At 37.3% G+C, this 23,370-nt stretch overlaps 1 protein-coding gene across 1 annotated transcript; it reads right to left on the reverse strand.

Annotated features, from left to right (window-relative positions):
- Window positions 1–2,644: 2,644 nt before the first annotated feature.
- Window positions 2,645–21,670, reverse strand: LOC139709093 (C-type lectin domain family 3 member A-like). Its single transcript, XM_071621055.1, has 2 exons — window positions 21,616–21,670; window positions 2,645–3,054 (listed from the first exon to the last, which is right to left on the reverse strand). Exons 1-2 carry the CDS (start codon window positions 21,668–21,670, stop codon window positions 2,645–2,647), a joined length of 465 nt encoding a protein of 154 aa, XP_071477156.1.
- Window positions 21,671–23,370: the final 1,700 nt, after the last annotated feature.

The raw sequence follows: 23,370 nt of genomic DNA on the forward strand, positions 1-23,370 counted from the left end.
CAAGGCACAAAAATGAAAATTACCTAAACGATCAAGTTGTCGTTCATGAGTAAATGCTCTTCCATGTAAAAATAAGAACCAAAAAAAAAAAAGATACACAATAAGGAACAATAGTTTAGTTCCAAAAATATACGTATGATCTCTATAAAATTCTTTAAGTCCAGAAGATCGATAAAGGCTAAATAATTCGAGGAAAATGAAGAATATTCTGTCAAATCCAATTTCAAATGAAATGAGAGAAGAATCAACATTTATAAAAATGGTAGAACTTAGAATTGATTTCTCAAATTAGGAAAATTACAAATTATAATATTTGGTCCTTGAATTTGTCTCATGAATTCTTAAATTACTAAATTGAATGAATGAATAAAGATATTCTGTTCACTTAATCATTTTTGTTCCCTTACTCCCTAAGTCATTTGAAGTGTGAGTTGAGAGAAAGTTCTTATTTTCCGTCCTTAACCCATATCGGGCCATCTACGGGATATTACGTAGTTCGTCCGAACGCCGCAGGGGCCACATATGGAATATCACGTAGTGAATGAAATGACATATGAACGACGTCATTCACTTTCGCTGAGCAGTCGTACTATGACTGTACTAGGCATTGGATGGTAGTATGTCATATACCATATTAAAGACATTCTTTTCTTCTTTCAAATGATATATAACTTGTCTATGTTTTTTTTTTTCATTGCTTGCTATTGAAGAGCGATTGTTTGGAGAGTTGTCTGTTTGTCGGCGTGTGTGCGCGAACGGTGCTGGGCCACTTGGGTGTTTGTTTTGTACACAGGGCGTTGGCCCGATACTGGTTAAGTTTTCCACTTTCATTTTGCTGGAGGTTAAAAGTAGATAAAAAAACTTTATATTTACCTACTAAGTTGATAGCAAATTAAATTACCTTTAATCTGGTATGTAACACACTGACTTTCATCAAAATCTTCTATGAAAATTTTAAACTCGAAAAAGGGTTTATTCTCTTTTTTTTTTTGCTGAGCTTATTCAAATCAGAAATCTTCAGCGTTTTAAATTCATGAAATAAGGAATCAGTATGAGCTAAGAAATGCGATCCAGTACAAAAACGTATAACTTTTTTTTTTAATTGATAATCGAATTTATTTTGGTAGAGCCACAATTTCCCGAAACAATATTACAATGACTTATATATCGGAGAATTAAGAAGTTATATGTGACCTTGCACCACAAAACAAACAAAAAGTCGCCAGACATTGATTTTAGTTAAGGGCAGATTCTAAAAGAATAGACTCTAAGCTTAAAAATGATGTATAACTTAATTCAAATGGGCTCCCCTAACCTACCTTAGATACTGGAAAGAAAGGACACACTCTGGAAAAGACTGTGAACTGAGAAAAGAGGCTCTGAAGTACACGGTCTATTCAAGCGCCTAATCTTTACCAAGCCGTGCTAGCTTTGCCATGAAAGGGACAAAACACAGCATGTAAACTACCGGAGCAACAGCAATGAAGGGATTATCAGATTAAGTTGAAATTGAGCATGTTTTTTTTTTAAATAATATTCTGCCCATGATTAGTGCTAACTTTCAAAGCAGTAGCATCATCCTTTCAAAATTTATAAGGCTTTAAAGTGAGGAGTGTGTAAAGGATTTCAAGACGTGAAAAGCGGCCTCTCGGACATACCTGATGATTCTGCTCTTTCCCCAAAAAAGGTTGTAGAAAAACTGCTAAAAAACACTTTCCCACTCATGTAAGGATTCCAAACTGAAGAATAATGTAGCAGAAGGATAGTTCTTTCAGAAAATATGAAGAACTCAAGATTGACTTGGTTGAACCATTTCACCTTTTTTTTTTTTTGAGTCCTCACGTAAAATCAAGGGGTGCGACTTTTTGTTTGTTGTGTGATGCACGGTCACATAAATTATAATAGATATGAAGCTGAATGAGGGACGAAAAACTTATGCTTGGAAATAATCCCTATATTGTAGGAAAAACATGTTGTAACATGATGCAAATGTTCATTCCAAGTCAAAGTTTCGTCTACAATACTCTCAAAAACTTTTGAATGTTTTCTTTTCTAATGGTTTATCATCAATGTTGATATGTATCAGCATATCTGTATTATGAGAATGAAGTTCAAACATTTGAAATATCATTTGAAAGCTGTTTTTCGCATGAGAATTGAGAATTTCTTATTTATGGTTTACTCAATCTAAGAGAGAAAAAAAATTCACTGTTACAATATACATCTTAGGCCCTTACGTATATAGCGTGGAGATACCGTTGAGCAAAAAGGCTGTTGTGGAGGGGGTCATTGTGAGCAAAAAATGCCTTTCAACGAATGTTTGCCCAGCTATCAGGGTTTGTAACTCTATTGTTAGAGTCTTCAAAGCCCTATAACAACCACTGCTGTTGGGAGAAAATGGTGATGGATATGCTACAATCTCCAATCTTCAACATTTCTGAAGAAGCAAAGCAAACAACAAGGAGACTTGCAAACAAATAGAGAGAAAGAGATTGGTGAAAGAAAGATAGGGAGAGGGAGAGAGTGGGTTAGATAGACACGCACACACACAGAGGGAGAGAGAGGAAAGTTGTAATTGAATCCAATGCAGAAACCGTTGAAAGATACTTTCTCCCATGTATCTATTGATTCTGACACTGTGAAATCAAAGCACGAATTCGCAGATGTACCTCAGTGCAGCCCTGCATGGTCCATCCTGCATCCTATACCCATCGAATCCTATACAGTCTTCCTTGCCAGCGCTGACCCAATAAGGCTGCCCTGGCTTCCACATACTGCTTGAGAGGGGTAAGGTGCCACCAACTCCCTCCCAAGTGTAGACTCCTTCACGAGATCTGTCATTCAGGCCTACCCACATCGACGGGAGAGTCCTCATCCCGTAGTGCGAGAAAAGAACGTCCTGTCGAATGCTAGAGAGTTCACTTGGCGTTTCTATAGCGACCAGATATCCCCCTAGTTTGACGCATTCATCCCGCGCCACCTCCCAGGGCTGGCGGTCCTGGCGGTAGAGATAGCAGGAGTTTGGTGACGACACATCACCTGGGCAGACGATATCTATAGATTACACACGGGATAAAATAAAACACGGATGGAAACGCTCACATTTTATGAATATACACTCCGGAAAAAAGAAAATAAACGCTTTTTGAAGTTTATATTTCTCATAGAATTTTGGGCTAAATGTTAATGTATTATATACCATATAAAAAGGTGAGCTAATTGGTTATCAACTTGTTAAGTCAATAAAAGGGGAAACTTGTGATACGCATGAGTGAACACCTTCGTTTTTCTCTTCCAAGGCATAAAAGGTAAAAATTGCAAAAAAAATGAGCAAGTTGTCATTTATGCGTTAAAGGAAACCAAAACCCAAAGAAAAATGTGGATTGAGTGAAAGCAGCAACATTAGCAGAACACGTCAGTGAAAGTTTGAGGAAAATCGGGCAATCGATGCAAAAGTTATGCATTTTTAAAGTTTTGGTGTTGGAACCGCTGGATGAGGAGACTACTGGAGATTATGTGTGGACAACAATAAGAGGAAATATAAAGGAATTTAGAAAAAAAATCATTTTTCATGAAAATTACACATGTCATCAACTTGATACTGACACATATTAAGGGTAGCAATGTATTCCCCCTGCTTTCTGAAAGCTGTTAGTCAAGTTGTTTTTCAATATGCTAGAAAAATGAATTTTTGTGGAATTCCCTTCATATTTTCTTTATATTGTTGTCCACACATGACGTTATAATCTTTAAATATTCATAACGTTTGCATCGATTGTGAGATTTTCCTTTAATGCTCTTCCATATACCAATAAGAACAAAAGACAAATTTAACACAATAAACAACATGAATGCAGTTGCAAAATATACCTATGATCTTTGTAATATCTTTAAAACCCAAAACATTAACAAAGGCTAAAAATAATGGAGGAAAATGAAGAATTACCTGTCAAATCCAAATTCAATGATATGAGCGAAGAAGCAATATAAAAAAAAAATAGGAAAATTGTAAATTATACTTGGTTGTTGAATTTGTCTAATGAAGTCTTAAATTACTAAAATGAAGAATGAAATAAAGATATTCTGTTTATTAATCATCTTTGTGCCCCTACTCCCCATGTCATGAGTTGACAGAAAATTCTTATTTCCCCTTAAGTTTCTCACTTAAATGATCACTTAAGAACAAATGTGTTCACTCATGCGTAAAGTTTTGATATGATATATAATACATTGATTTTTAACAACTAAAAAAAAATGTTTAACTTTCTTTTTTTACCGAGTGTATAGAGTGCGTGTACATCCAACATTGATAGTAATAGATAAGACATGATAATGGTACTTTTCTTTAGCATTTTATTAAATCACTTTAATATTATTTTGCCAGCCATTGTCATGAAAGTGCCAGTCGTCCATTTCGAAGGCTTGGTTAATTTTTAAGATAGACAGCGCGGTTGACGCAACATGTATAAAAGAATATGTGGAATTTGAATGCAAAAGCAGATGAATGATATTTCCAAATGTGTTAAAGTAAGGTCATGCATCGTTGAACAGAGAAAATCAAATCTTAAACATGACACTGCACTCGTTACATAATTATAAAACAACTATTTTGAAGATTTTTGTTATGATTTTCACATATGTTTCATATTTTACGTGTTTTAGCACATTGAATTTCAAACATTTCAAAAAATGGATTTTAGCAATTTTTCTTAATTCAAATTCTTCATACAAATATAATGTGGTATATATATATTATATATGTATACATATATATATACAGATTCTCGTATCATTTGTATACAACAAAATGTGCATACAATAAATAACACACACCGATAGAATATGCAATAGATAACCTCCTAATTACAGGAAGTTTTACACCCTTTATAACAACATTATAATTGATGTAAACATACCCATTTCACATTGCTTTCCAACAGATAACATTGGGCATCTGCAGATGAATTCCTCCAGAGTTTCCGAGCAGGTCCCTCCATTCAAACAGGGATTCGGTTCACAATCTGTTCATGTAATGAACGTCGGGCAAAACTCTGTTTTTACTGAGGTTTGTAATGAGGCAGTTTACAATAAGCCTATGTGCACATTTTCTATTTTTCTCAGTTGGTTTATATAGGTGCTGCACTTATTTTCAAAGCGGCACAATGCATAAGCTTGCCCGACGTATCAACAATTGAAAAAGATTCATATATGCTAAAACTAAGAATGAACTTGGAGAATGAGGAATGGACCATGTGACCAAAATGGACCCAAACAATCGGTCTGCCAACACCGTATACTGACTACGGCAGACATCTTCATCGTTTTGTATTGAGTGCATTGACAATCTTTTTCTTTAGACCATTTCGTAATTGGTTATTATGCACATTGGGGAAAATAACCTTTCTTTTTTTTCTCGATTGGTTAAGCACTTCATCAGTTTCAAATAGACATACAATTTATAAGGATACCAGACGTAACAATCTGTAGAATTCATCACAAAGAATGAATTTGCAGAGACCAGGGCCCCATTTCATAAAAGATGTTACGATGTCAACTATTGCTGGAATGGCAACTTCCAATAACAACAGCCAATCAGAAAGCTGGATTCTCATCGTTACCATGACAATTGACATTCCAACAAGAGTTGACATCATATCAACTTTTTATGAAATTGGGCGCTGATGATCAAAGAGGCCTCTGCAATTGGGGACGCGAAGCACCATGCATTGTACATTTTAAAAATGAAATATAGTATTAAAAATTCAGGGAGTGAGCCTACCTGGTAAATCCAACAATTTAAATGCTGTCTTTCCTCGAATCTTCAGCAAATGTTAAATTGAACACTCAAAGTGAAATTTAACCGCCAAAATGTTGGATTTACCATTTTTAAAGTGTATAGAGTAACAAACTCTATTTCTATTATTTATCACCAAATAAGGCTTTTAATGAACACTTTGGTGCTGTCAGATGGCTATATTGGCAGGCACTATTGCGGATTACGAATACATGGATAATAATTACATATCTCAATGAATCTAAACCAACACGCCTATTCTGGCAAATGACTTCTTTTTTTTTTTCTGCTCAAGTGCATATTCGATCTAAATGGGTTAGTGCCAAAACAGCAGGCTTGCTGTCAAGTGGATGTGCTAACAAGCATAATTTATAGGGATAATATGAATAATGATTACATCACGGATATCCATCTCAGTGAATTTAAAAACCAACATGCATGATATTGTACAAATGCCCCTTTTTTTCTGCTCGCGTGAAAATCGGAACTGTAAACTGGATTATTTATTTATTTATTTATTTCACATATTTAAAAAGGGTAGCCCAAGTCAGCACTTGCTGGTTTTCATCGGGGCCCTTTAAAAACACAACACATAAACATTCCAGAATTACATTTACTAACAGACATAGAAAAAAAAATATTATATACATTCAATACAATCAAAATCAAACATATAGCGCTTATAGAACAATTTCAAAGACATGTAAATACTACAACGTTTCTAAATGAACAGAAATGAATTGGGGAAAACTACAACAATAACATTTATTGCACAATTCAAACAACCTATAAAACTGTGAAAGACCGTGTTAGTCATTGATTTTAAAAAAAAAAAAAATTCGATAATAAAACACACATATCTTAGGCTCCTTTTGAACAATTCTAAGTTGGGGGAACATCGTGTCTTTAAGATTCACATATCACAATCTGCTTTTGAACAAACCTAAGTTGGGGGAACATCTTGTCTCTAATGGCAAATTATTCCAGTGAGATACCGCTGTGCACACAAATGATCTCCTGTAAAATTCGGTATTACATCTCGGGATCTCAAGTTTGCACTGCCCCGAGTTGCGTGTAACGCGTTGGGCTACTGCATCATGCATAACAAACTTATTTGCGAGTAAAAAGGGTGCAAGATGGTGCACACATTTAAATGTCATGCATGCCATTGCTTTTGAATACAATGTTTGTAACGTTGGCCAATTAAGCTGATTGAGCACTTGCGCGGATGGGGTTTCCCATGAACAGCCAGCTATAATGTAAGCGGCTCGCTTGTGTAACCTGTTGATGGTTTCGTAGTTTTGTTGTGACCTGTTGGTCCATACATTGCAACAATACAAGGCATGTGGGAGGATATAACCCCAGTATAATAGGCTGAGATAGTGAGTGTTGAACGCTCCCTTGAGCCTTCTAAGAATACCTAATTTTTGCTTTACTTGCAGGGCGACTCTATCCACATGCTTGTTGAACTGCAAATTATCGTCAATGACAATTCCAAGACATTTATACTGAGAAACACATTCAACTGGGGTTGATCTTATCTGTACATATAATCTGCTGACATTTAAAGTTTGAACTTTTTGCCTAGACCCAATTACCATTACTTTAGTTTTATTAATATTCAGAAGCAGTTTATTTTTTTGGGTCCATATGTAAACCTCCTCAAGAGCATGGTTCAGTTTTGACTGAATTTCATCCACGCTTCTACCTCGCACAGATAAAGTCGCGTCGTCTGCGAAAAGAAACATTTCTCCGTTGTGGATACTCATGGGTAAGTCATTAATGAATACGGAGAAAAGTATTGGCGCTAACACTGAACCCTGTGGAACTCCGTGTTGTATTGCTCTAATGGATGACTTTTTCCCTTTTACAGATACAAATTGACTTCTACCTTTCAAATATGAAGTAAACCATCGTACACTTCTATCTGTGCAACCTACAGACTTCAATTTCAGTAACAATATTTCGTGGTTTACTGCATCAAAGGCTTTTCTCATGTCAATAAATGCAACACCATTTACGTATCCGTGATCTACATTCCGAGACCACTGATCAACCATACAAAGAGAGGCGGTTTCGCACGAATGATTAGGTCGGAAACCGAACTGTCTATCTGATAATACCTTGTTTCCGATCAAATAATCTTGAAATGATACATTAACAATTTTTTCTAGTATCTTAGACAATATTGATAATAATGAAACAGGTCGATAATTTTCAACACTTGATTTACTTCCGGCTTTGTGTATGGGTTGGACTCGTGCAATTTTCCAATCTTCCAAAAATTCACCCTGGTCCAAAGATAAATTAAGAATATGCGTTAAGCTTTGAATTACATTCGGGGCATTGCAAGCATATTTCAATAATTTTGTAGAAACATCGTCAGGACCAGCGGCTTTTTTAACTGGAATACGGTTGATTTCATCAACAATAAAATCATCTGTCACATCAGGGAGATCAAATGAGATGTCAGGGGGAACATAACCAACAGCCCTTTCATTACAAAACTCATTAATACCACCGCTATTTTCACGGATATCAAAGTTTGTTGGATTAAACAACATATCAACAGAATTTACAAAGTAATCATTGAATTGCTGAGCTATTTCTTCTGCATCAGACACTTCTTCACCATTTAACTCAAGCTTAATTTGATTTTCATTCTTCGATGATGAAATAAGCTTTAATGTTTTCCACATGGCGTTCGGAGTACCACCATTTTCCCTTAATAAAGCATTTATGTAATCATTTTTGGCTTCCTTGATTTTAGTGGAAATTTCATTCCTCAGGGATTTATACATGAGCCAGAAATGAGAGTTTTGTGGGCTGCTTGCTTTTTTAGACATCTTGTAGTACCAGTCACGCTTATTCATGGTGTCTATTAAGTCACCAGTCACCCACGGACATAACTTTGACCTAAGGCGCTTCCTCTTCAGGGGAGCGTGTTCATTGACAGCTGTCATATACAATTTATACCACCTTTTTATAGCGTGATTCGGATCGGTATCATCTACAATATCTAAAAAAGGTAAGTTTCGTAACATATTGATAACATTCTCGTGTGAAAATTGTCTATAACATCGATACTCAATTACATTATCAAACTGTTTGGTCTCCACCTTCGCAGTACCAAAAACAGTAAAAGTCAAATAATGGTCACTTATGTGTGTCTGAAAGACCCCAGTCACCTGATGTTCTTCGGGGTTGGATGAGTACATGTGATCGATCAATGACTTAGAGTTGGGCGTTACGCGAGTTGGTACATCAATAAGCTGATGTAGGAGATTAGTATTCATGACTGACAGAAGACTGCGAGACTGTGAGTTGTGATTATCGGGAAGAAGATCACAGTTTAGATCACCAACTATTATGATTTCTCCTTCGTTTTCGCTTATACAGTGAAGCATGTTTGATAATGTTACAAAAAAATCATTGAATGAGTTAGGAGGTCGGTAGATTACACATACAAACACTGGATTTATTCGTTTTAATTTAACTTTAATCCAGATGACCTCCAAATCATTTCCACAAATATCTATTTCACAGAAGTTTAAAGGGGAAGGCTAGTAACTGATCAGTGGGAATCAGTGGAAATGCTGGGAGATGATTGTTCCAATCCTAATGGGATTCATTCAAGAGTTCATTGTATATATTGTTGTGTGAAAATGATTTGCTTCAGAACGGTCACATATTCAAGTAATGTGCAGATTAATGCTCCGTCACTGACCAGGGACGCTAACCTGGAAGCATTAAACTGCACATTACTTGAATATGAGACCATTCTGAAGCAAATCATTTTCACACAACAATAGATATACAATGAACTCTTGAATGAATCCCATAAGGATTGGAACAATCATCTCCCAGCATTTCCACTGATTCCCACTGATCAGTTACTAGCCTTCCCCTTTAAGCTTTTTCTTACATAGAGTGCGACTCCTCCCCCATATCTTGATCGATCTTTACGTTGACCAGACACGTGTGCGGGCGCTATATACAATTGTCACAGATGCATTGTTGGATAGCATTGTGTCTTCTGGTTGTCTGTACCGTATAGCTCGATTTTTCGTACATGGTGCAACGCATTTAATGCGTGCATGCGTTCAGTATATACTTCCCTTTCCCTTACCTTTGAATTTAGCGTTAATCGCACGTACTATAGCACGTGTTGTTTCTTCCGCGACTTATCCCAGTCACATATGACAAAATTGTTTTGTTTTGTTTTGTTTTATTTTTTTTTCAAATAGACATAATCCACAAAGTCGTTGTCATATAACAACCACCATGTTGATGTTATAGTGAGAATGTGACTTATTGATCTGTTGATGGGCGAGATTTGATTCGGGCCAATAAAGTTGTAACTTTAAATATTCAGATAAAATAATAGGCCTATAATACTTATGTTTTTCTTTTTTTAATACCTATTTTTTTGAATTTTCCCATTAAAAATTTCAGGAAATCCAAGCGTTAACACGCGTCAACCCATTTTTGAGCATCCCATGACCCTGAATAACTAGGATTATATTACTGACCGGATAACTCTATATCTAGAAGTGTATAATTGGGTTACTTTCCTTATAATCTCCTGCATAATTTTAAAAAAAAATCCCACAACAACAACAACAACAACAAAAATAATTCATTCAATGGCAATGGCCAAGGAAGGCATTTCTAAATTTGTCGCCAACGAGATTCGTATTCAGCACTCTCAAAATAGGGGTTATAAACTAAATATCAGATTCTGAAAAAAAAAGGAGAAAACATGTATGTGAGTATTCTTTACTCTCGTATAGTATGAGTACAAAATATACAAGCTATACAATTTACCAGGATGGGCACAGTATAGGTTGGTCTTTCTTCTTGCTGCCTCGGGAACCATGACGTCATACTGAGGATGGTCACGTGGGACGTATTTGGGCACGGACCGGACAAAACCTCCCGTTTCCTCAGAGAAAATGAATGGACAGAGATCCTCAGCGGCTAATTTCACATTCCGGCATGTGTCTTCCCCGGTTTCTGCACAGCAATCTATATAATTCGTGAAGGATATTTGCAGCGACACGTTGAAATGTGAAACATCAGTTAATTAGTCATACAATATTTGCATTTTTAGAATGGTAAGTTCCTTAATGTTAAAGTAGTTTTGCAGTTTTTTCATCACACCGATTTAATGTCTGGTATAGTTGTTGAATATGATAGCCGGAGGACCCGATTTCGAATCCAGCCAATAGTTCACGTTCTTGGGCACGATATTTTTACCAACAATGTCTCTCTCGACCTAGATGTATAAATGGTTACCATGTCTTTAATGGTTACCAGGCGCTGTCAGACTGGCAAAAGATCGAAAAGTTTAAAGATCGCAATCTTTAAGATCTCTAAATTTTGCCAGTTTGACCTCAAACTTCCGCGAAACTTCTCAACTTTTGCCAGTCTGACTGCGCCTAGTGTTGACACTGAAAAGGCTACCCTGTGTAAAGAAGACCACTATTGTAATTATAGCCACAAAATTAATGTGAAAAGTAACCTTCAATATAAACCATATATTCAATGGTAGACCATTTATTTCTATTTCCTCATACGTGATTTTTTTTTACGTAAGCATGCCTTCAGAATCATTGGAACTTGCTAAGAAATATGACAAAAGAAAACAAATTGACCGGAATGAACAAACAAAATTGATGTGAAAGACGATCCGTTGAAGATGTCGTCAACCGGTGTTGTTGAATACAATTAAGGCTAGAATACATTATGTTATAAGAATTGATGTCTATGCGCACATCAAAATTTCATATATATACTTATACATACATACGCATATTGATACACACACACACACACACACACACACACACACACGCACGCACGCACGCACACACACGCATTTATACATATTTTTTTGGGGAAAAGAGAGGTGCGTGTGAGGCGTCCTTTTGAAAAGGCAGCTCATCGTGGACGTACACAGTCATAGCGAGCGGAGCCACCAGAGCAACGATCGCTGTACAGTGTGCGAGTCCACATAGCAAGTGGGCACTGCATATAGTTGTGCAAACATCGTCTTTCCAATGTGCAGGGTATTATAGTCTTGACTACAAATTCACTGAAGGAAAATTATGAATGTTTTACCTTGCAAAAGTGATGATCTTTCTATTTTTTCCAAGGCACGCACAGTTAGTGCATAATGTATTTGTTGCGAATTAAGTTCATAAGGATGCATGGTTGATGAATATAGACAAAGAGTTCCCTTAACACATTCAAATCGGCCGATAAGCCATCGTTAGAGAAAGATGACAGCCCGTCGTCGAAACTGTACAACTTTTTGATATGATTATTTAGAGAACACCTTGTCTATAATGTAATTGTTAATTTCATCTTATTACTTTGAATGTTATGTTATCGTGCTTACTAGTTTTCTGATATAAATAGCACCCTTAGCGCGTTTAGAAATTTCCTTTTGTTTTGTTTTTTTATTTTTTTACGACAAAGTTATTAAAAAAAGTTAACAAACTGACCTCCATGAAATGCGACGATGCATATCACCATTTCGATTGGAAGTCGTTTAAAAACTTGCATCTCGAAAACTGCAGTATACTCCGGGACTCTGGGTAATTAGAGAGAGAGAGCGAGAGGGAGAGAGGAATTAACATTGCAACACACTCCTCCATGTACACAAGAAAGAGGAGAAATTACATAGACTGTTGTGCGACGCCACAATATTAATCAGCAATCAAGAAGATTGCTTTCAGTATTAAAGTCTAACTCCAAAAGCCGGAGACGGGTGTGTGTGTGTGTGTGTGTGTGTGTGCGTGCGTGTGTGTTTGTTTTGGGCCTACGGTAGTAGACTAATAGAATATTTAAGAAAAATCGAAGAAGAGAGTATAATTTCCGTGCTCCATCTAATTACACCGCCGGCGCCACATTTTCAAATGCGCGCGCGTGTGTGTGTGTGTGTGTGTGTGTGTGTGTGTGTAGGGGGGGGCACTTCCGGGTTTCATGAGCAAAGTGGTGACACCTTGTGTATTTCTTCGTATGGAGCAGTGGCTTCCTATAGGCCTATATCGCGCCAGACTCTAATTCATTTTTTCATCAACCCATCATGAGGTAAATAGGATCGATATTGACAAGAACCATGGATTTATAGCAGTTGAACCAATCACCCCGCTCTCATGTTCATTGATATCTTCTATATCGCATTCACTCTGTCGCTATGGAGATTATTCCGTGTATCTTAATTGAAACATAATTATGTATTTCTTTAATTACGATTTTTTTTTCTATGACATACTTCTCAGTCATTATTTTGTGTGTATTCACGTCACTTTTATAGAAATCTTGAGTGTTTCTAGTCTTCAGATGGAATATATACATACTTGAGATACATCCTGAAAGTAGTCGGGGAATGTAACGGGTTACGCCATTTCCTGACCCACTTCATCTGACGCACTCTTTCTGACACACTTTTTTTTTTTTGCCATTCATTTTGTACACGGGGCAGTTTTCATGAGACGGCCTCTGTTATTGGCTAATGTGCTAATGAATATTCAACAGCCTTACGATTTTTTTTTTCATAATGAGTCACTCGGTCTGATTCTGTGTCTGTGATTGGCTTTTAGCTATTGACTTACGCGTGGTATCGTGATATCAATTTCCTCAAGGGCAGTCAGTCCGCAGCGCGTGCGATAATGAGGCACGAACGACAATTTTATTCAGAATCACGTTTGCGCAGTTTGTGCCCTTGAGACTGACGAGATTTCGCGATACTTTGCGAGAGTCTTTGCAGAGGTCGCAACAACAGCTTTCATAGCTTTCGCAGTGCATTGTTTGACCCAGGATGGTTGGGTAAGTTATAGAGCTGATTATGCTCATTAATTTGATACATAATTTCCCTATTTTTGATCTCAATATAGTAGTCCATTTGAGCATCAAAGTAAACGATTATTTTGCCAGTGTTCAAGAAGCTTTTAGATCATAGTTTGATGTTTTGCTAGTTCCTGACTGGTATTGAAAATAGATCTCCGTAATTTCTTCGATTTCACAATCGTGAAACTTGAGCGAGTATGATCAATTAAAAAACGAAGAGGGGCATCATTTTTAAGGTTGTGAATTTTCCTGTTGAAAACAAGGCAAATTATGTTTTCTTACCGAAAGTGGGGTAGTGAATGAACACGCGTGGAGTGTGTTGTTGATACTCAGACAATGGTCGTGGACAATGACCAGGATTGGAATGCTTCATGAGGAATTCCACTATCGCAGCTAGTCTTTGTTCATTCTGAAATGTGGTGTGTGCAAGCACATGGAAACATGTGCTTACTTCTTTCATGTGCATGCATTTCACCCTGTGTCAAGAATTCAGACTAGCAGTGCTCAGGGCAATCCACATGAATAATTGATAAAGCATTCATGTGCCTTTAGTCCAAGAGCATTAGTTTTAACCTGGACATTTTTGGTAACAAGCTGATTTTTCAGGATAGGTCCAGAAAAATGTCTAGAATAACATACTAAAAGTCCTCATAAATCATCTTTGAGCGTTTTCCGCAATCCAAGATGGCGTCCAAAATGGCCGCCATATCCAGAAATTCTTATAACTTTTCAACCAGAGAACCAAAATACAAAATTTAAATGTCTAAATATATGTTTTGAAGCATGAAGAACTCAATAAAACACATATCAAGAGATATTGATGCACGCAAGTACCGTAATCCAAGATGGCGTTCAAAATGGCCGCCATTTTCTGAAATTCTTATAACTTTTCAGCCAGGTAACCCAAATACAAAATTTAAATGTCTAGATATATGTTTTAAAGGATGAAGAACTCAATAAAATACATATTAAGAGTTGTTGAAGCACGCAAGTACCGTAATCCAAGATGGCGTCCAAAATGGCCGCCATTTTCAGATTTTTTTTTAATCATAATTTTGCAAGTAGATTTCAACTGTACACACTTTGAATGTCGAAATATACGTTTTTAGTCACAGGGAACCAAATATAATACTTATTCGGAGATTTTGAAACACAGATAAAGCACTTAAGCACTTTCAGAAATCCAAAATGGCGTCCAAAATGGCTGCCATTTCCTGTTTTTCTCATAAGCCTGTAACTAGGTAACCGCGATCGATGCGCACTTAAATGTATAAATATATATTTTGAGACATAAGGAACCTAACAAAATACTTATACAGTGATCATGAAGCACGTAAGTACAAATAAAACCTCGTGAGTTCTTCGCGAAAACCAAATGTTGCCCGTAATGGCCGCCGTTTGTTTACCAAGAGACAAAGATATTCAACATAATGTTCGAGATTCAAAAACTCAGAAGGTCCAGTGGAATCTTTCCCTCAAATGTGCACAACACGGGTATAGGTTCGCTTGGATGCATTCCCCCTCCCCTTGTGGAAAGGGATGGCCTATATACAATCATTATTTCCCAAATATTCATCATATGCACTTTGGCATTGAATTGCAATCATAAAAATGCAAAACGTCCCTCGCTCGGCCCCTTTCCATAGACTTTGTACACTTTTGAGATTAACAAATTTCCGAATATGTCATCAAAATGTGTGCACTAGATCTTTCACTTACAAAATGCAAAAGTAAGGGTAATTTGTCCTTCCTACAAAACCCTTCCACCGCTCACATCCCCAATATAAATTAAATACCCCTTTGATTAACAATTCCCAAATATTCCATGAAATGTGTGTAAATGATTATAATTATTTTCATTTCAATTCAAGTATAAAAGCTCCCTGGAGTTGGAGGGGATGGGGATACTGAGACTATGAATTATCTACTCTTTGAGGATGGACAATCAATATAACACCAAAGGTGCAATAGGCCGGTTAATGATCAAAGAAATGCAAAACTCCCTCCAGTCGAAAGGGATTCCCCCCCCCCCCCCCCATCCTCTACTAGCTCATTGCCTTGGATATGCTAGTCTTTATTCTTTATTCTACTTACACTCTTTAATAGAAACAAAAATCTAGTATGTCACCAACATTGGGCACCATACTTAAACCCGTAACCTGACCAAAAAAATGAAAATCCATTTTGTGGGAGGGTGCATCACCCCCATACACCTCTCCTGCACCTCCCCGGCATATTTCCACTAATACACTAAATATATTTTCTTAATTTTAGGACAAAAACAAATCTCAGATATTTCACCAAAAGAGTGCGCTCAATCTCTGAATTTCAAATTGGAAAATGCCAAATTCTCAATCGTATGGGAAGGAGTTTTCTCCCCACATACTTCCCCCTCCCCGATACTTTCCTGAATATATATTTCTTCTAGCGTTAAATATAAAACAAATATCAGATATTTCACCAAAAAGGTGCAACAGATCTGTAAATTTAGGGTCTGAAAATACGAAATTTTGCCCTCGTGTGGGAGCGGGCAACCCTATGACCGCGCACTTCCATGATTACATAACTTTTTGTTCCTTTTTTAATGGAAACAAAAATTTAAAATTTCACCAATAGGGTGCATCAGATGTCTGAATATCAAGTCTGAAAATGCAAAATCTTCCTGATGTTGGGGGGAGGGGGAGGGAATCCCCCTTTCACACCCTCCCATATATTGCCCATTTCCCTGAATACTATACTTTATATATTTCCTACTCTTTGATGGAAGCAATTCAATATCTAACCAAACGTTTGCGCTATATGTTTCACTTTCGAGTAAAAAAAAAGAAGATCCCTCGTGTAGGAGAGGAGTATTCCAGTGCCACATTCTCTGATTTCTATCTATAATATAGTTTTACCTAATCTACACGAAATGAATAAGATAATTTAGACACTTTGTTTTAATAGGTGGAGCAATATACGTGCAGCGAAGAAATTCACTGTCGTGTGATGAATTACACATTATTTTGTCGCACATGCAGACACTCATTTTCAACATTTATGTAGCACAGACATCAGCAAGAATTGTTTTTACTTCTTGAGTGATAACTGACAGTTTCAAATGGAACTCACCTCATGGTAGACACCAAATGCGTTGGTAGTAAAAAAGGGCTAGCACTTAATTTTCATTCCATGTGCTTGAGGTGACGAAAATAGACCATGTGGTAAAAAGATCTAGTAGGCTCTCTGTTTAGCAACAAATACGATGGTGAAATGTTTCTCTCGTAACAAGGACACACTCTTTGAGTTTAACATCCAAATATTTTATTTGTATACTTTACTCATAAGAACTATTTTTAAATAAAAATGTTTCTTATAAACTATACTAACATTTACATAATTGTGAGATAAAATTGTGACTGCCGGCCATTTTGCACGCCATTTTGCATTTTAGGAAGAGGTCGAGCGGTTTAATCGGGACATGCGTGCGTCAACATCCTCTTAATATGTATTTCATTGAGTTCTTTATGTTTCGAAACATAGACGCTTGTATTGGGTTGCCTAGTTGAAAAGTTATATGTATTTAAGGAAATGGCGGCCATTTTGGACGCCATCTTGGATTACGGTACTTGTGTCCGTCAACATCTCTTAATATGTATTTTACTGAGTTCTTCATCCTTCAAAACATTAGACATCTAAATTTGGTATGTGCGGTACCTGGCTGGAAAGTTATAAGAATTTCAAAATATGGCGGCCATTTTGGACGCCATCTTGGATTACCGTACTTGCGCGCATCAAAATCTCTTTATATGTGTTTTATTGAGTTCTTCATGCTTAAAAACATATATTTAGACATTTTAAATTTTGTACTATGGTTCTCTGGTTGAAAAGTTATAAGAATTTCTGGATATGACGGCCATTTTGGACGCCATCTTGGATTGCGGAAAACGCTCAAAGAGGATTAATGAGGACTTTTAGTATGTTATTCTAGACATTTTTTCTGGGACCTATCCTGAAAAAAATCAGCTTGTTACCAAAAATGTCCAGGTTTAAGCCTTTTTTGACCTAATGCTCTTGGACTATACGCAATGCGACACGCCGCGTCTTGCGACAGATTTCGACCAATCACAGACCCGGAATTCCAGTGCGAACGCGAGGATAATCTTTTTTTAAACTCGACGCTAGACATGTCTCTGAATTTTGCAAGTTCCTGACCTGTATTGAAATGGAGATGAGAAAAACGTGCCCTTATTGTGATACTATATGCTTTAGCGGACATAGTCTTCACCATATTTTAGAGGGGCATGAAAGATTTCAGGTTATTTTTTTTTTTTGGCGTCAAACGTGAAGGAATATTTTTGAATACAATACCGAACTTCGAGAGAGATTTTGATCTTCTATATTCTTCTTTTCCGTTTTATTTTGATCATGAGCATATTTGCTAATGTTTTTTCTTTCAGTCGATACTAAAAGTGTCGAAAACTGACAAGAAATACTCGTTCTACACGGATTTATTCATGACCATGTATCTGCTCATTACGTATGCAAGCACCGCTCAGCCGTGCATACGACTTGAATAAATACGTGCGTTTTCGCTCGCGCTGCGGACTGACTGAGGGGGGTTCATGACGATTTCTGATTACCTGTGTGCGTGTGTGTGTCGAATTGCAGTTTAGTGCCAGTGAGTGTGGCATAACTTCTGCAGGTTTCCTGTCCATTTCTCTCTCTTTTTCTCTCTTTTGCTTTCGTATCATCTTATCTCTGTTATTCTTAGAGTACAATCGTACTACCACAAGTGTTTTTTCCCCCATTTTTTGAAGTGATTATCTCGTTTGCAACAATTTAGAGGTGAGTTTTTTGTTCGAGTGTTTGTTGATTTTTTGATTGAACACGATGTAGATTATCTACGTGTGTGCGAGAACATTCATACTTTGTATGGTACCCACTCGTTTGTTTCCGTGTGCATTTTTACCGTACAGTGTCCTTCATCGTTCGTCTTCCAAGCAGCGGGTTTTCACCCTAGTTTTCCTCAATGTAGTTTTTTTTTACCTCAAATTTTTTGCGGTGCAAGATGTTCAGTGTATTTTTTCTACGGTAAAATGCCATCGTTGATGATCTAAGTGTATTCATTACTAGTTTTCCACCTCCGTTTCATTTTGTGTACAACTAACATTGATCTAAAGTCTAACGTAGTTAGCTACAAAGTCTGCGATGTCTGTACGTTTGCTGATGTGTTTTTTGTGAGCTGGGAGTGACTATGGTGGGAATGATATTCAGGGTTTTGCTGTGGTTGAGATGATAGTGATGATGATCATAATGATTCTTATACGAACCCTTTTGATGCAATATTATTTCGTGTGACTATGATGATGGCGAGAACGACACGAGTAGCCTAGCCTAGGCCAAGGACGAGAGTGACACTGTCCACGGGGGCTGTTGCTCGCTCATGCACAGGAGTGGTCTAGAGACCTGCATTTCATCATATTTTTTAAAACCTTTTGGTTGTTCTCTTGGGTTAGTGCTCCAAAAATTCGTTTCTGTAAAGAAACTCAACCAAAAGCTTGACAATAAGGTTGCATCAGGTTATTCTGTAGTAAATATTAGATCTAAATGGCGATGCTGATTTAGTTTTCATTTAGAACTCGATGATATCCCATTTTCTTTGCTCATTTTTTCAAATAATAAATTATTTAGAACTGTATTTAAAATTCTGATGTACTGCATTCACCATTGTAAAAAATCAATAAAAAAGAGCCCGCTGAGCAGGTGTTTCATTCTATCCTTTTCATTTCCTCCCTATCGTGTTGGTTTCCTTCCTGTCACTTCCTTCTTTGACCCTGGATGGAAGAACAAAAAATCCCATCTTGCCATGTAAAGGACAGAACACATACCATCATGAAATATTATGACATTAGAATAGTTTTAGAAGATTACGTAAATCATCAAAATTTTTGTGTGTGAAAAACAAATAATAAATAAAAGGTGATTTCTTACAAAGCAGTTTCTTTCAAATGTCCAACAGCCAGAACAGCTTCGATAATGAAGCTAGTGAAATCTGAAAACTATCGTGGCAACAAGTGATATTGATACGGAATTCTGACAAAAACTGTCACAACATTTGATGTTTAAATTTGTCTAGTTTTATTGGATGAGGTCATGAAACTATAAATGCCACCGATAAAATCACAATCGCTCTCAATTTGAACAGAGGCAGTAGGGTAGGAATGACTCCGCAAACAGCTAATTATTTATGCGTCGTATCCATGGGCAACTGCGGGGTAACTGCAAGAAGACGAACGAAGTTTAGACTTGAGTCAAGAACTATTATTTATTATTAATATTTTATTCAAAATATTTTTTTCTTTGGATTGCAAAAAAAAAAAGTCAAAATATTTTCATATTACGCTTCTAAAATGTATTATGAATATATGAAATATTTTTATCGTGATTTTATGAAGAATTAGAGTTATTACGAATATATAAATACTAGACGGGCTGAACAATGAAGTCTATTTTGCCCCCAAGAATTTGCAGCCCACCGTACCTGCTGGTGGAGCATTCCTAGCGTTCTTGCCGCACTCTCCCAGCCACGTGCACGCATGGATGCAACAGTCACATAGAGTACACGTTTAGCTACTTCACCGATCTCACTCCTGATCTCTTGCAAAGAAAACCTTCACAAGTGTAGAAAATTCTCTCGAAACTAAGCCAGACATGACTTTGGAACATACATTACAGTGTCAAGACCTTTTCAGTGGACTTTGATTTCGCTATTTGTCTGTTTAGCTCTTGAATGTACGACTTCTTACGTCCGATTTGTTTTTTACCTCACCACGCGGTGCTGTTTCAGCCCCATGCTTCCTCCATATGCACACATGTTGTAAACACACACAAGCCACCGGCACCGCGATCGAAGTTTGAGCGATAGCGATGCGGATTTCAGCACAGATGAGTAGTTGAACGTATCACGATTGTAAAACAAATATTTGTCTATGTCTCTGCCAATTTGAATTAGGTTATCTAAGCATAGATAGATTACGATTTTATTCTAAAATAGATTAGCTATGGCAAGAATTTGCTTACTTGAGAGTTATTTGATAACATTGCAAAATAAAACCCCCGTCATTGAATGGAATGTTCCAGAGCCATCTGGGGGTTGGGAGGCGGCTCCAGGAAGTTATGGACACGTCGATTTATAAGTGGGTACGATGTGATTACAGATGGGTTGAAATGAAGAGGATTTATGAATAAAATACACAGAAACATATCTTTTTTCATAATTCCTTCACAGTTTATTATTTCTTTTCATAAAATTCACATGAATAGTGCTGTACTGAGTCAACTAAGTGCACATTCCCACAAGTGTACATGCATCATCCCGACCTGTCTAGTGGGAATGACACAGGCAGTTTTTTCAATGACGTATGAATACCCTTCGCGTGTAGATCGCGCCGTAGGGAAAATCGCGCCCAAGTTCACTGCCGACTTACTAGGCAGGCACGAAATTACAGATTATGTCTTGAAAATGAAGCAGCTTTTTAATTCTAAGAACATAAGAGTTTTAAAGAAATTGTCACGTTTCTGTCAGATCATTACTTTCCTTTTACATTATTGTAAGATACTACTGCCACTGTTTGCCATTAAGTACCGATTGTTTCACTTATTCGGTCGTTGTTTTTTTTTTTTTTGTTAACTGTCGTTGTTTGCCTTATGAAGTTCATGATATGTACAGATGCTTTTTGTATTACGTTTTTATTTATGCTTTGTTTTGCCATAAAACATTTACCTGTTTGTTATTCTTCCATGCCCCCTGGCGGAGCCGTTCAAGAATAAAATTCATTGTCATTGTCATTCATTCATTCATTGTCACACAGAGGCCCGTACGTGGATGAGCAGCTGAAAAAAAAAAGGAGTACTCGAAGCGCACGTAGTAGCAAGGCCTAAACGTGGATGAGTTTAGAAATTGCCGCGCGCCTCCAGCTCACCAGCTCCTGGCCGCCTCTTATTGGCCGGCCTTGAGCGCGACGTTCGACAAGCCATACCATAGTCTTGAATATTCATTAGCACAGTAGCACAATAACAGAGGCCGTCTCATGAAAACTGCCCCGTGTACAAAGTGAATGGCAAAAAAAGTGTGTCAGAAAGATTGTGTCAGATAAAGTGGATCAGGAAATTGCGTAACCCGAATGGAACGGAAAGGCAACATCAAGCTAATTAGTGTCCTCTAGATAAAATGTATCCATCATGCGCATCGCACGTAAATTAAAAGGCGAGTTTTCCATGCATCACCACAAACGCTTGATTAATTTGAAAGTATAGTGCCTCATGGCCTTCATCTACAAATGAATACTGAATGGTACACTGTAAAAACATCGGTGTTAGATTTAACACCACGGGTGTTAAATCTAACACCGATCAAACTTCAATAAAGGACCACACCCACAGGTGTTAAAAACGCACTGTGATGGTGTTGAATAGTGTTCACTTGACACTTCGTGGTGTTAATTTGACACTGTACCTGGTGTTATTTTGACACTGTACTGGTGTTAATTAAAAAATGACACCACATGGTGTTGATTTGATATTTGTTGGTGTTAATATCAATGGTTTAACACCCGTCCAGCTTCAATAAGAGACCACACCAGCTGGTGTTTACTTTGGTGTAAATTTATTTTCACATTTTCTTTTCAAAAATCTAGTGTTTTAATGTAAAATTCTTGATCGTCTTGTTTAAATCAAAAATCAACAAGAAGTGCAGTTACTAAGAAAACTCTTCAAAAAACAGTTTAAAATTTGGAAATGACACCCGGAGGTATTAATTTAACACCATAAATGAGCACCGAAAATTTAACACCAGCTCGGTGTTCACTATTTAACACCGGACTTTTTGCAGTGTAGAAGAAATTAAACCACATTATATCAAATTAAAACCCATCATTTCATGCCCAAATCGCACACGGTAACATACAACATGTACAACAAGGTACTCAAGCACACATGCATAATATCATACTCTACAAGGAGTATATCAATCTCTTCCAGGCAAATCCCTTTGGAGATGATACTTTGGAAGTTGGGGAAAGTCTTATCGATGCAGTGTCGTCAGAGAGGCGAAGGAGCTGGCAAGAATTGATCGAGTCTACCAACATGACTCACAGTAGCAGGAAAGCGTGGAAGACAATTAGGAAGCTGGGAAATGACTACACGAAAGCCCAACCACGCTCTGAAGTCACAGCAGATCAAGTCGATCATCAACTCCTTTTGAATAGCCGGGGAAACCCAAACCATCATCCTCGGAGAACTAAACTACCAAAGCCATCTGAAGAAAACAAGGAATTTTCTGACCTCACCAGAGCCTTCACAATGAACGAGCTAATTGTTGGCATCAAGACAATGAAAAAACAACAAAGCAGCTGGTCTTGATGACATCCTGTGTGAACAAGTTAAACACCTAGGACCAGTGGCTCTCAAGTGGCTTCTAGACCTGTTCAACAGCTTTCTGATAACCAACAAGCTACCTAAGATATGGAGGCGGGCAAAGATTGTGGCTATCCTGAAGCCTGGCAAAGATCCTGCCATCCCGAAGAATTTCCGACCCATCTCCCTGCTCTGTCATACATACAAATTGTTTGAGAGACTACTCCTGAATCGCATGGCACCCATTATTGATCAGCAGCTGATCCCTGAGCAAGCGGGTTTCAGACCTGGAAAGTCCTGCACAAGCCAACTGCTTAACATAA

This window comes from Diadema antillarum, unplaced genomic scaffold (genome assembly GCF_040938485.1).
Source record: "Diadema antillarum isolate AM-2024a unplaced genomic scaffold, OU_Dant_1.0 seq00001406_RagTag, whole genome shotgun sequence".
Lineage (NCBI taxonomy): Eukaryota > Metazoa > Echinodermata > Echinoidea > Diadematoida > Diadematidae > Diadema > Diadema antillarum.